The sequence below is a fragment of the Cheilinus undulatus genome, linkage group 4, assembly GCF_018320785.1.
Source record: "Cheilinus undulatus linkage group 4, ASM1832078v1, whole genome shotgun sequence".
NCBI classification, from domain to species: Eukaryota; Metazoa; Chordata; class Actinopteri; order Labriformes; family Labridae; genus Cheilinus; species Cheilinus undulatus.
The window spans coordinates 25,284,772-25,300,463 of record NC_054868.1 but is presented as its reverse complement, the minus strand read 5'-3'; the positions used below and the strand labels follow the sequence as shown (position 1 = coordinate 25,300,463).

The 15,692-nt window shown below is 39.1% G+C and overlaps 1 protein-coding gene across 1 annotated transcript in view; it reads right to left on the bottom strand.

Moving 5' to 3' along the window:
• Nucleotides 1-13,702, bottom strand: part of pkn1a (protein kinase N1a) — a 90,573-nt gene extending 76,871 nt beyond the window's left edge. Inside the window, exon 1 of the mRNA XM_041784724.1 lies at nucleotides 12,856-13,702. Coding sequence (XP_041640658.1) covers nucleotides 12,856-12,876 — 21 coding nt within the window. The 5' untranslated portion in view covers nucleotides 12,877-13,702. The remainder of the gene's footprint in view (nucleotides 1-12,855) is intronic.
• Between the last annotated feature and the right edge of the window lie 1,990 nt (nucleotides 13,703-15,692).

The following is a 15,692-nucleotide window of genomic DNA, read 5'->3' as shown; positions in this document are numbered from 1 at the left end:
TCCTTCAAGCTGGACTGAAGACTTTCTTCCTAACAAAAGAAATGTAGAAAACATTTCATAGAGTTATTTAGAAATGGCTCCAGCATGTAGCCAGTAAAGAGGGTTTAAATACATTTCCCAGAAACAAGGGATGCAGTAGCAAACACTTCATCGACTCGAGGCAAATCATCCCTAAATTCTGCTGCTCTTTCCTCTTTTTCTCTCGCTCTTGCAGCTGTTGGTAGCTGTGATGGTGGCTTTTACTCTCGCTGGACTAACGCCTTTAGCTTGAAGAAGCCCTCTCTTTTTGCAAGACACAACTGGAGCATATCTCTGGTCACTAGTTGCATTATTAGCAGGCTAATCTTCTACACTCTGGTATCATCAAACCAACCATGCCAACAGGGCTACTAGACATATGACTGCATGTTGTCTCTCCCCAGATTCTCCTTATTTTTTAAGCTCACGTGGTTTCAGATGAAACTATTATTTCTATGATGTGCACCTTATCAGTAGTTTCAGACATCACTCTTCCTACTAATGGCTGACATCCTGAATGTGTATCTGCTCTGTTTGTTTTTTGAAATGTGTCCCTTGAGAGTTACTGAAGCTGCCGTAAAGCCGTTGTTATTGCTGTATTGTCATTCACAGTGACAATATGACACTTTACTTGAAGGTGCAGTGTGTAATATTTAGCCTAGTAGCATTTAGCTGAACAAACTTGGTAAAATAAATAAATAAATGCCGCCATCTTGGATTTTTACATGTTTCCATGGTAACATAGAGGAAAAAAGGATAAAGTTATTGTATTGTATTGTATTGTATTCACATTACAGATACACATTAAATTCAACTGGTTGCCACAGTTTCCAGCAGAGAAATGCAATCTAGAACCCACTTCTAGATGTTGATATTCAGTTTTACACACTGCACCTTTAAGTAAGGATGTCCATAATGAGTGCTTGAGCACTCGTACCCATCCCAGATAGAAACCATGTTCATGCACAGGAAGGTTTTAACAGCTATTTCAACAAAAAGATTTTAAGATTTTTAACCCATTTGTTCCATTTTGTAAATTTAATCAGTCACTTAACAGTTAAAAATAGACTGAAGCTATTGTTTCCTGACTGCAGGAATTCTGTACTAACAGTTTAAACCTTAAAATATTTGGAGCCTTCATCATGCTTCAGGAAACTCCATTGGTTTTTCTTTGAAATGGAGCCATTTAAAACTGTAGACGGCCATTTACACTACAGACTTCCCCTACATAACGCACTGCTTTTAAACTCATACCAAGTCTACCAAGCCAACCAGGGGCTTTCTGTGAGGTTGGGTTGACCAAGGAAAGGGGGATTTAGGTGCCATTTAGGAAAATACTTTTGGAATCCGTACTAATTCCCTGTAAGAGAACAAAAATAGGGATGCATGATATTATTGACATCATTCAAGTATTGTCAGAAATTAGCTTGAAAGGAAATCATCGGTATCGACTCTATTGATATAAATCTTTCTACCAATATTGACAACAGATACATTGACTGTAAATGTCGGCCTGTGTCAGTTTTAAACATTGGTCATTTAAATACATTTGTGGAATTTTAGGCTGGAACAACACACCTACATCAGCAAAGGTTTTTCTTTGTTCATCAACACTCCTTGAACTCTAAAGTGATCTTTAAAGACTGAGGTCTGAAATACATTTATATATTGTAATTGTTATCAGCTAGAATTAATTTGGGAAATATCCTCATACTGGATATCAGCAAAAACCCAATGTGGTGTATCTTTAAAAAATTTGTGCAGCACTTTAATCTATAAATTTGTTTTCTTTGGGCAGAAAATAATCCTACAACAGCTGTTCACTACCTGTTAACTTGGTTGTTAAAGTAATATAGCTTAACAATATCATGCAGAGTAAACCAACTGTTTAACAAAGACAGATTTTGAATAATCTGTTACATCTTTCTATTAAACCATTTAAGTCAAATACAAAGTGATCATCTTGTCTGCCCAGATGAGGTTGATGGACAGCAGCACTTGTGCTTCCTCACTGCAGTGTGAACTACTGGGAACCATGCCTAGTTTATCCCATTAAGTTAGCCAATAATGCTTTGTTCATGGACTGTTTACCAGCCAACCCCCTGCTGAGCGAGAAATCACCATGCATGAATCACCATCGTCTATGCAAAGGAGTGAGAACATTTTACACTTGCAGGGTGGCAACGTGGTCAAGAGGTGGAAAACTCTAAGTAGTACTTTCAACATCTTCTTCCAATAAAAATGACAATCCTGCCCTGAGATTACATATTGTTTTAAATTTATTCATGCAATCTAAATAAAATCTTTGACACTGTAATACAAGAAGTGATATTATGTTACAGCACAGATGAGGTCTATCGGCATGAATTTAAGCTACAATCTTGCCCCGAATGCTTTAAGCCATCACTGCATTTAGCCATCCCTCTTATAAATTATTCAATTTGTTTTGGTATAAAATAAAAGAATGAAATGCTTTGTAAAGCTTTAAATTCATAAACTTCCAGGCACACACTCTAAGCTGTCAATTGATGATACAATCCTAAAGCGCTTGCAGAGTGAGCGACTGATAGTTACTGAGAGGCTGTTTAAACAGTACCGCAGCTCTCACTGATGGGAAGGGGGGGATCAATACATGTGGCCTGGGGGCCCCTGTGTTCTGCCATAATGAGGAGGGGTCAAAGGTTATGGTATGTCATCGTGCAATGCTGCTAGGGTTGACAAGCCGAAGCCCGAGCCCATGTGAAAGGGAAAGTGAGGAATTACTGCTGTTATATAATGAAACTTCCTAACAGAAAACTTGAGAGCATACCATTTTTTATGGATACTAAATGTTGTGATTAATTCCAGTATTTGCCATTTACACTGCCTTCAGTGTTGAAAGGCAAGCAGCTGGTCTGCTCTCTGATTTATCTTAATGACTGATTTATTACTATGACAACCTGCTCACTAGATATAATGACACTACAGGGAGGGATTCAATAATTTGACGTGCTGTATGTGTTAAGAAATTGTTTGATAGATTTTTCTTTCCTTCAAGAAAAACGGTCTATCAAACTCACAGTTAGATCTATGTCCATGGCTTGAGTTAGCTCTGTTGCCTTCTCAAAATAAACTAAGCAGTTATTTCACACATTAAACTAACATTTTCACTTATGGTGAAGTAAGACAGAGTAAACAAGTGATTCAGCACAGAGCATGAATAATGAGTGCTTCTGCCTCATCACTGTAGTAACAATGCACCAGCATCATTACACCATTGTACTCACAAACTATATAGATTCATAGTCATAGACATGACTCTTTCCATTCACCATCTTTAAGCACCATCATATCCCATACCATGTTCTGTTAAGAGCAGAAGTCCCTAAATGATGTGCCAAGGCAAACTGACATACCTTGCAACAAGTTGTGCCATACCTTATCACAACAACTATACAATAACTAAAGATACTATAACATGTCAAAGGAGCTATCTCGCATGGATATGAAAATGGTATGCGTCGAGTTTTTGTCTTATCTTAGGTGCGCACTGGGCAAAAGAATTCTGAAAACCACTTATTAAGAGATTACATGATTATTTCTGGGTATTGATCTACAACAGTTTTTCAGCAGAGCACCTCTGCTAGCTACATTCTGTATATCACAGCAGTGGCCATGGTCTAGATCCCTCCCCACCTCCCCTCAGGATTTCTTGGATGGAAAAATGCTCTATTTTTATGCTGTTTAAGTCACTCTGAACACTTAAACCATCGTAGTGACAACTGAAAATTTGAAATATGTATTTTCCAATTTAATTCGTAGTTATCTTTTAAAATTTAACATTTAAACTGGAATTTCTGTTTCCAGAATTTCATTAAAACAATTTGTATTAATCATTATAATAACCACTTCTACTTCTAATCTAATTAGTTACTTATATAAACAATAAACACTCACAATTCTAATTTAGTTTCAGTTAGTCTTTTGTTTTGTGCAGCTTTATGTGTTTCATCATTTTCTTCACCAAACACTGTTGTCTTTTAATACGCTTCATCTCGTTTAAGTGTATGTTTTATTAGTGGAAAAGAAGAAACAAAATACTCACTTTCAGTTACCATTTTAGCACACAGAGATCTAATTCATTGATCTAATATAGCAGTCCTAGGATGTGAAGAAATGTAGGGGATTATTGTGGGAGAATATTTTACGATAATCATTCTCTATTTTGATGCCACATCATAAACTGGACTCCAGATTTAGATCCAAATACATTTAATTCATGCTCAGTTGAAGTAAACCTGCTATCATGAAACATTTAGCTAAAGATTAGCATGGGAGAAAAAGGGAGAAAAGGTATATGTTCATATTATCATAGCCCTGACACATAGGCCTACTACAAAACACTTCCTCTAATCACTCAAGTTTCAGGTACAGTTTGATCAGCAGAGTGTGCATGGTGTACCATCTACTGATCTCTCCCTAGGACATGCAGGTGTCCGCCTGACTTTTGCTCTCTATGCAAATTTTCAGCAGTGTTTTTCCAGTAAAGTGTAATTATTGAAATTCTTCTGTTAGTAGAGAGATACTGTGTCATCTGATATTTACAGCCTCTGAGGATTCAGTATCAGGACTGAAAAACAGGAATCAGAACATCTCTAACTCTCTCATCTGTCATAAATGTGTAATGGAAAATCACAGAGCAGTTCATCTTGAGACATTCAAGATTTTTCCCTATATCCAAACCTTCTTCTTTCTATCATCCTGATCACAGATTGCTTTTTTAAGCCCTTCCCAGTGCTCCCACAGAGAGCTGGGAGGGCTCACTGGCCAATGCTGACAGGTGATGTCATGACAGTATGAGAGCTCACTGCTGCTGGCCTGAATGTGAGTGTGTGCTTGTGTGTGTCCAGGAGGAAGGAGGGGTCCGTCTGAGCGGGAGTGCAGGGGTACATTACTATGAGGTCATGAGAATTATAAACTGTTTGCACAGAGGGAAGGAGAGATGTGAACAAGAGATAAAGGAACGCGGCAAAATCCACCAAGAGAAACATAAGCCGAGAACAGCTGCCCAGGCCAACGATGGAGCACAAACATGGCTTAATACACTCAGGAGTTCAGTTTTCAGTCCAAACACCATTAACCACACATGATTTGTCTTCACTGCCCAATCCCGGAGCGGGCATCCTGATGGGTGGGTGAATGGGTTGGTTGGTGAGGGTGTGGTCATCGCAGAGGAAAATGAACTCACAGTGAACTGAATGTGATCTGGGCTGCTGGTGTCAGACAATACATGCTATTGTACTGCTGTGGCTGTGGAGCCCCATCATCAGCATAATGCCCTTTAGACCTCCCTTCCCCATCTACCCTCCACCCTCTACTCTCCACCCATGGACCAAAGCAAAGTCTTACCCACAACTGGACTTCCCAAACCCAGCGAAGCACCAGTGGTTGAGTTAAAGCAAGATGTTTCAGGGCAAAACGCTCAAAAAGGCAAACATTTTTAAATGTCAGCAAACTTCTCATTAATAACAAATATCATAAGGTTGACATTGTAGATCACCATGAGTTTTACTAAGCAGCTATTAACTGTTTAAAATCCTCTTCAGTTGCAGAAAAAAATAAGATGTTCCAAAAAGGTAGTGCTCAGAACCACCACAGTCCACCATGACACTATAGCCTGCGTCAGGGGACTCTAGAGGGGAAAACTCCTCCACTTTAAAAGATCGCTATGAGGCAGCAGTGCTGTGGGACTCTGTAGGTGTCTCTCTTTGACAAGAGGACATCACTGTCACTCAAGATTTTCCTACATGCTCTCTCTTTTGTCCTCTCTTCCCTCATGAACACTGGGCTGTGTCTAGTATTTATATCAATACTTTCTGGCTTCATGGCAGACAGTTAAGTTCCTTTGTAAACAATATTCATGTTCTGTTTCCACTTCTGTTGACAGCACAGTAGCACATAAAAAATGATTCCACATCGCACCCCAAAACAGTAAAAAGCAGGCTGTTGATTTTAACTCCCGATGGTTAATTTTGATTCCATTCTGAGTGAAATAGTCTTCAGTGTTGGAGTTATTTGATGCTGTTGATCCAACAGTGTTAGTTCAACTCTGTATAGAGTCAACTGATCTAAGCTCTGCCCACTGCGATTACAAATCTGGGAGAATGTGTGGACCCAGTTCCCCATCATGCCCTTGGGTAGAGTGCCTGGATGTGTTTTATATGTTTATCTGTGTTTAGATGTTGCCTGTTGCACAGTGACCCCTCCTGGGCTTCTTTTGCTCATGTTACTGTTGGACTGTTATTTTTGATGCCAGACATCTTCGCACCATGAGTGAAGTAATCCACTGAGTTATGGTGCCTGCTTGACATTTTAGGTGCTCCTAGAGTACATATAGTGCGTATTCTTCATTAGTATGAACTGCCTTGCCATGATGATGACACTCTGCTTTGTTCTTGCCAGTGGTGACCCACCTTGCCTTGGATTTCAGATTGTAAAATATGTAACACTTTCAAAAGTGTAGTTTAACTGCATGTATTTTGGACTAATACAGACACTTTTAAAGTGCTTCATTTATCTCTATATTGATTTGATTAGCACTGTTACGTTTGCTGTGTATCTGACTTGGTTATAGAGTTGAGACTTTACCTGAACAACCTGGTTGTTGTTTTTACCAATAAGGAAATGGCATATTTTACTATACAACCCCTCAGTAGCTGCTCAGTATTCAGTTACTTAAAGTTAACTTTAAACTTTAAATTAGATACATTTACTTGAGTAAAACCAACCAGAGTAACTGTACTTTTACTTGAGTACAATAGATGCGTACTTTTTCTACCTCTGAATCAGGATACCACATTACCATAAAACTGCCCAAACCTGTTAGACTGTATCATTGGAATATTATGATTATCATCATGTTTTCAAACCAAACCAAAAAGGAGGCAGAAATTGCAACAGATCCAGGGTCTATTTGAAAGCAGTCAAATGGCTTTTTTGTCTGAAATAAAACCCTTTTTGACCTTTCAAAAACACTTTTTTTCACATTAATGCTAGAATGGTGATATCAATTTCAGCACTGAGCTGCCTCTGGACAACAAGCTGTTAGGCCTGCATTGGAAAATGGCTACTGACTTAGACAGAGATGAGTGACTGTAATGGTGACACCATATGGGGACGATGAATAAGGCCAATCAGTGGACAGAAGCCTCACTGTGTCCAACGCTTGAATGCAATAAAGATTCTTTCATCGCCTCTGTGATGTAGGAAGCATGTGAACTAGCTTTTAAAGGATTTTGAAAAAAGAATCTTCTTGCTATCATAAAAGAGTGCGCAAGTAGAACATGCCTTACTGACTTCATTCAAGGTCATTTGTTTTAAGTATTTAGCTTTGCTAGGAAGAAAGTCAAATGTGAAGATATCTGATTTCTGTATGTTCTTAGGCTTTTAGTGATCGTTACATACAGTACAATAATGAGTGTATAAATGTGTGAGGGTTGAACAGCATAAAGAACACAGTCAGTACTCACTATGAGGTTAAAATCATGTGTTTCAAGCTTAAATGTAGCATAATTCATGTGAGGGGCTGATGAGAGACTGTATCACATGGTAAGGAGCACATTAGTCCTTTTAGATCGCATTGTTTTATTAAACTGAGATGCCTGATAGAAACAATGAGAATATTCTCTTTCTAAAAGTCCCTGGTTTCTAAACTGTTCCTGGATGCATTATTGTGGATTCCGTCTGCCTTCATGGCCACAGGGCAGCGCTGAGAAAAGCCGACTTTGTGCACATAGCTGTCTCCTTACGTCATGCTGAGGCTTATGGGAAGCACTCCTATGCATTCCCTGGAGTGTCTGACTCTGTATGTGTATGTCAGCTGTTATATCTGTGTGTTTGTGAGAGTGAGAGTGTGTTCCTGTGAAAATGAACATTTGTAGTTGAGCAGATTTTGTCAAGCCACTGGAGTGTGCTTCAGTGTGCTCTGACTCAAAATACACGGTGTAAAACATGTCAGACATGCAGCGACTTACACAAACCCCCTCAGATTACTCCACAAAAACAAAAAAAAAAAAAAAGAAAAGGAAACCAGCCCCCTCTCCTGATTCTAGTCTCCCTCTGAATTTTATGAGGTTGTGTGATGCAGTTGAGTTCAGACTTCTGTTTGAGGCTGATCTCGTGTTGTCTTCCCACATGGGGCAAAAATAAAATGACAGTTAGGGATGAGTATCGAAAACTGGAACCGACATGGTACAGGTACCAACAAATCCGATACCTACCAGACTGGATTACAACACAGGTATCAATACTTCATACCCTGTCACCCAATGAAAGGCAAGAAATAAATTATGGAATTTGTGACTTTCAAAAGTTTTTCCTCTCAAAAGTATCGATATAGGCACTGATTAGGTACCGGCACCGATTAGTTTTCTAGTACCAGCACCAGTACCAGTAAAAAACTCAATGATACCCAACCCTGATGACAGTCTGCTTACAGGTGTTGCCTGGAGAGTACTACTGCATATTTAAGGGAAACTTTCTAAGATTTTTGTGTTCAAAATCTGCTGATCTACACTCAAGATTACACTCAAGTCAGTACTGGTTTGGGCTTCAGACAATTAGTTGGATTATGCAAATTACTTATATGACAGACAGATGAGTACTATAATTGGATTAAAGCTGATGTAGGTGGTTCAGGTTAAAATGCCTGTAGTCTCTTTTTAGTCATTTTTGCTCTTCAAAGTTTTGGTCCAGTTTTAGCTGACCGAAACTCAAAAACATTTCAGACCAATTTTAGGCAAAAAGTTGTTACATTTTAGTCTTTACTTTTAGTCAGTTATTTTCTTTGAATTAATCATAGTAGCCATATTTTAAAATTAATAAACAGTAAAAACCAAATGCTCTTATTATTGTGCGACTAATACTTAAATTACTTTAAAATGTACTGAAGAAAATACTAACATAATTTGAAGGTTCTCTAGCCATTCTCTCCTTGTGCCAGTTACAAGCCCTTTTCAGACTGCACACATAAGACGCATGTCTTTATTTTGTGTGTATGGTAACAGGCCAGTGCTTTCAGACTGTCTGCATGAGCGCCACCTGTCACACGGTTGATACACACACCCCACATGCTGAGAATCTAGGGCAATGGTTCTCAACTGGTGGGTCGGGGGTCAGGTAAGTGGGTCGCAGAGCAGTTTCCAGTGGGTCATGAGTGTGCCTTGAATTAAAGTTGGGGCATACAGTCTACGAAGTACAGGTACCCTAAGTGGACATCAATACTTCAGTGATATAACCTTCAAAGGTAGGGATGGAATGTTGTACAAAATTTAAAGGATGACACCATCTTCAAAGGTAGAAGACAGAGTGTTCATAAAGCTGGGGATGTTGAGGCTTTATCCTCCATTTTTGTCAAATAGTAGGCCATAGTTGGCAACTTCTTTTTGAATTTGGGTCGCAATTTCTTATACAGAGGTGGTGATAGGTCCTGACACCCAACCAGTTGAGAACCACTGATCTAGAGAATAGAGAGCTCTCCTATTTTTTCTCTGTGCGAGGTTCCTGGCTGAAAAAGAGAGGAACATGATATAAGAGAGTCATATTTACTTTGTTTTAGCAGATATATATGTCCATATTTGTATGTTTTCAGTCTTGCAGTTTTTTGATCACCCTGATAAAGGCCACAAGCTAAAATGCATCTGTTTAATAACGCTGTTCTCCAAACTTAAACTTATTGTGAAGCTTTCTGTTTCTATACCGATACAATATGTCACAGGCAAAGTAGGAGTAGGCTTCTGGTTTGTGCTTTCCAAAGTAAAAGCCTTGGAGATCACCTCATTTGCACAGAATGCTTTTATTCTGAATTTGACCTGGCTCAGTTTGGCTATACAATGAATTGTGTTACCTGAAGGAAGATTTATTGAGGTCAAACTTATGAGTAAAGACAGGGTTGTGACAGCAGTGAGATGCAGCCAACACACAGCACACATGCCTGGTATGAAAGCCATGACAACGCGGGCTGGAGCAGACAAGCACAGCAGCCGCACATGGCAAAGCCCGCTGCCAGTCTAAAAATGCGCCATACACACAGTGGAGAAATATCATGGATTTTGCACGTCCAACAGCCCAGCACCGACATTTTATTCTTGTTTCCGTCTAAATTTACACTGATCTGTAGTCCATAAAACATATAAGGGGGAAGACCTAGCAACATAAATGTTAGTACAATACAGGAGAATATAAACCGATCAGCTCTAAAAGCTATAGACAGCCTTGTCCCTGGTCCCAACTGTTGATTCATTTAGAATTCTAAAATCAATCCATAGCTATTACCAACTGATCTTTAAACAACGTAAAGCTAAATTTAGTCCATATTGGAAACAACAAATTGCAATGGTGGGACAACTACTTTGCTGTTGTTTCTGGACTAGAGCAATGGTTCAGTGAGCAAAAGAGAGGATTAATAGTTTCCAGTGTTCCCCACCTAGAAGCTAAAAGCCACATGTCTCCTTATAAAACATCACAAGAAGACTTAAAACTCTGCACTTCTCTTCCTTTAGCTTCTTAGAGCTTGGCCAAAACAAACAGAAACAGCAATGTATACAGAACAACATTAAAGCCATCCAACACATTGGTTCTATAGCTTATTTAGACTGTTTTAAGGAAGCATAGTGAGCTTGACTGTATCTGTTTGGATCAGATTTTTATACCCTGATTGTTTTTGAAATTGGGTTTTCTTACTCAGTCAGTGTAATAAAGCATTTTTATATATTTTGAGTAATTGAGGCATAAATACAGATACACAAGATAGAACACTAACCCATAAAATTGTTTTTTAAACAGTCACGATAACATGCTGCACTTTAGTTGGTAGAATTAAACTGACTGGCTCATTTTACTACCAATGTGTGCTAAACTTTATGATTTTAAGAAGCAGATTAAAGAGATAAAGAGCAGCTAAAGAAACAGTTCAGACGTTATCCATGTGTTCAGAGTTACGTCACAAAAGGCTGTGACTGACTATTCTTTAAGTTATAATTAGTCCATAATTATTGTGTAATAGACACATTTTTGATTAATTAGAAAAAATGAACAGCCAATAAATTATTTACTGATTTCTCACAGACAAAATAACCCATTTCTTTGGCTGGAAAGTGTTAGAACATCTTGTTGGATTAAAGCCTTGAACAGACCTGAGAAAAACACTTAAAAATAACAGAGTTGATATCAACATCCTACCAACAAAAAATGATTTTTCTAGTCCTAAATTACAAAAAGGTGAGCAAGTAACAAAGAGACCTCAACATAATCCTCCAGGTTACCCTCCCCTCAAATGGATCAAATGGGTGATGGAGAAGAAGTGGGTAAACAAGAACTGGGAAATGCTTGGTCAACATTTTGTGAAGTCAGAAAATCACACACAAAGACACAATAGTAGGAAGATGAGTTGTGTGTGACCTTTTCAGCTAACCATCATTTCTACCAGCTTGCTCTAAAACCTCAAACTTGATTCCTTATTGGTACCACCTCTGCTTTTCCTGATCTTCCCTTTTTCTCCTTCAAAAAATGACAGGGTTTATATCAGTGCTACCTGGTCTCCTGCTTTACTGCCTGACCTCCCGTATGTGCTGAGTGATATCAGAGCTGCGACAGTGCAAACAGGTTTGCATGATTGCAGAAAAACAAAAGTAAAAGACACACACCTGCATGAACGTAATAGTAACTGTGCACATGTGCATGTCAACTGATAAATAATACCATCTTAAGACATTAATGTCAGTGTGTCAAACCTACTCCAGCAAAAGTGTATGATTGTTAGTAATAAGACTGCCATTATGCTCATCTGTCTCATCTTAAACTCTCTATATTAAGAAAACATGCTCCAAGTTTTTGTGCTTTATCAATGAAGAACAACTGACCCGTTGCCTTTTTAAAAGGTTTAATGCAATAATGTTTTCTCTTTCCAAACAACTACAACACACCATTTCAGTGCTACGTTTCCGGTTTGCTTATGCACTAATGAATGAGCATTGTCTTGTGGGAGTAGGGAATGGTGTGCATAGAGCGCGCTGTTTAATAACAAACAACCACTATTGTGCCTTTGTGGAGCCTGCTTTTACCCCCTGTATTTTCACAAGCACACACTTTGAGGGCACACAGCTACAGCAAGACAAAGGGGCATAATGGCAAAAACAAGGCAGGTGAGGAACAGGTAAGTAGCACAATAAGAAGGTGACTGCTGAAGCCCTCTGCAAGACAAAAAACCTCACCAAAAACCAGAGCGTGCCCCATCATACATTATTAATAAGAGACAAACTATCCATTTCCAATTCAACTGAGTGGTTGGTAGTTCCTCACAGTGGTGTCCCAGAGCCACTAAAGGTCCCTGAGTAGTCTCAAGGGTGTCCTTCCAGCAAATCAGGAATATTTCACCCAATAGCATACATGCATATACAAGAAGGCCAGCAAATACAGTATCACACTGAATTTTGCCTTCTAGTGGCTCTATGTATTACTCAATAGTTTATACTTTTAAGTTCCAGTTTGGGGGTCCAAACATAATTTTATGTGTTAGAGTAAAATCTAGTGTTTTTTTTTTTTTTTTACAGATATTTCATTTTAGCACCAAATGTTTCCCCTGTACAAATATAAAGAAATGGGAGTAAATCTGTGAAGTAAAATGTGATGATGGAAGGGGTAAAAATTGGATACTGCTTGGTTGGAGAAGAAGGTTGTAAGTATATTTGGTTTGATATAAACGACAATATTCAAAGAGAGATGAAAGGTTGCAAGTAAATTAATACAACCCCTACTAAAGCACGCAGTTAGGTTATAGACACTCATACTGATCATTCTTACTTGAATAGAGTCGTTCGCCATCGTTGTCCCTGTTGCTCCTTTACCAGTCAGTCTGCTGGCTCACAGTCAACCTGTGCACATGTGGGGTTTGTACTGCACTTCCACGTACTGTCTTCTCTCCCCCGAGACTATAAAATACAGCAGATGCGTGGATAACTGAGCAGGTATTTGTCTTGTGAGGGTTATCTCAACTTTATGCAGTCGTCAGTGATGACACAAAGGCAAACAGTCAAGTGGTAATCCGCATTGTTGGATCCCCTGGCCGCGCCTGAACTGATCCTCCCTGCGTGTTTTAATGTGTTAAACCAGCGTTGGCCCTCACTTCACCAAAATACATCAGCACGTTTTCTATGGGGAAACAAATTAATGTATCCAGGGAAAATGCTCTGCTCAAAAAGTCATTGTTCATCTAATCTTTTAACTGTTCGCCATTCAACAAGCTAGCAAGACCCCCATAAAATCCACAGGCAGCGCTGCCCCGTCATATCCTCCAATCGAGTCGCATCCAGACAGTAGAAAATGAAAGAAAGGCTTTTCTGCGTCTTCTTTCCTCTTCTCTTTATCCCGGTAACGTCCGTGAGACATGAACACGCCTCGCTCTCTTGTCTGTATCACATGCCACACACAAAAAAGCCGCCTGTCAGTCCCACTCAAGCCGCTCATACAGCCAGAAACCAGGGACAAAAGAAGGCGAATATATCCGTGTGCATACTGTCAGTTGAAGTCAAAAACAAATAAAAGAAACCCGTTCTTCGTTATGGCACACGGGATGGGTAAAGTCACTGTCTCAATCCAATCAAACAGCGGGTAAACTGAAGGCAGAAGAGCACACATTCACCACTTCTGCCCCCGCGCGCTCCCGACACGCGAGCAGTGCCGCCCGGCCGTTTATTGGTCCAGGGCTGGGCGGCGAGAGCGCGCCCTTATGTGTCACGTGTCTCGCGCCAGCTTTCGTTGTCTACTCTAACTTATAATGAACCAACTGTTGATATGTTAATGCAACAGGGAGGGAGGAGGTTATCAGCTGATTTGTTAGTCTAACTCTAATAGCCAAGAAAATGTGCTAAATTTATCTTCTACTTTGTAAACGTTTTAAGGTAATATCGACAAAATTCAATAAAAGTAAAACTTAATCACTTTAAAAAACGGGTTTTGTTTAATACGACTGACTCAGTTGTCTGGGCTTTATCACTCCCTTTCAGGCATAATTCAATTCCTACACTCTGTTATCGCACATGCTGTACACACCAAGGCTGAAGCACATGCACATGTGCAATCAGGATCCTATAAACGTGCTTCATGAAGGAGCCCCCCAAAGATTTGGGAGTTCTGCCGTCACAGTATTTAGGAAGTGAACCTGCAGCTCTCCTAATACCATATAATTTCCTGCCTTGATCGGGACTTAAATCAGCAACAATCCAGTTTCCAACCCAAGTCCATATGAGCTAGTGACACCCCCCAAAATATAACATATAGGCAGATGCATTACCCAGATCTGGATTCAGACAAAAATCTGCACAAAGCCAGAGAGCTAACAAGGACAAAGGGAGGTAGTGACTAAATAACACTATCTCCTAGGCAAACCTTATTTCTTGATATAAAATTAAGCCAGTGGTACTGAAGTTTTGGTTGACTTTTAGATTATAGGATTCTAGCAGAGGTCCTGGTGCTGTAGTTTTGGATGAATAAAACACTATACAGTTACAAATTCACACTGTAACCTGAAAGCTCCTCCATTTATCACTTGCATTAATGGAAAGTGGACTATCAGCATTAGCAGATTATAATGTTTCTGCCTATATATCAACAGTATACACTTGCAAGAAAAAGTATGTGAACCCTTTGGGATTTCTTGGATTTCTGCATAAATTGGTCATAAAATGTGTTCTGATCTTCATCTAAATCACAACAATAGACAATCACAGTCTGCTTAAATTAATACCGCACAAAAAAAATGATGTTTTCATGTTTTTATTGAATAAACCATGTAAACATTCATAGTGCGGGGTGGGAAAAAGTATGCCTTTTGGTTTAAAAAAAAAAAAAAACAGGTATTGCAATTTATATTTTGTCAATTTTATTTAGGCTTTCTGTATTTGGATACATTTTCCAAGAGCAATTGCTCTTCTTTGTCTAGATTTATTTTTGTACTTTAGGCACAGATGGGGCAGAGGACAGAGAGGGAATTAAGGGAGAGAGAGTGTGAAATTACAGGAGAGGAGACCCAGGTTGCTGGAACCCAGGCTGCTTTCTTGGAAGATTGTAGCTTTGGCAAAAGGGGTCCAACCTAACTGCTAGGCAATCATTGTGAGGGATTTTGAACTGTATAGGTATGCTGGGTTCCATGGGCAAAAAACAAGTCCAGCCAGTCCTGCTTTTAAGTTAAATAACAAGAGAAGACTTAAAGGTCTCTAACTAATAAGGCCTACTTGTAGCAGGAATACATCTAATGCCTCTTAGTCTTAGTGTCTGTTGTCAAATTGCACATTAAATCAAACAAATTTTTATCTCACTACAGGTAAGTATCAAATACTCCAGAGCAGATGAAGTTAATCTCACTCAAACATAAAGGGTGAACATGCCTCAAAATAGCGTACAATGATGTTTTAGTGCTTGGGGGTTGGACGTTTTTTGTAGATTAGATGGAGAAGCTGAACTGAATCACATTTGCAAAACTGATTTACATGATGGAAATGAGTCTGCAGAGAGATAGAAGGATGCAGGAGCAGAGAGTAACCTTCAAGCTTTATTGTACGCGTGACAACATATGACATGAAAATCTGCATTATCAAAACCAACAACAGAAACTCTATGTCATTAACAGTCAAAACTGAGTA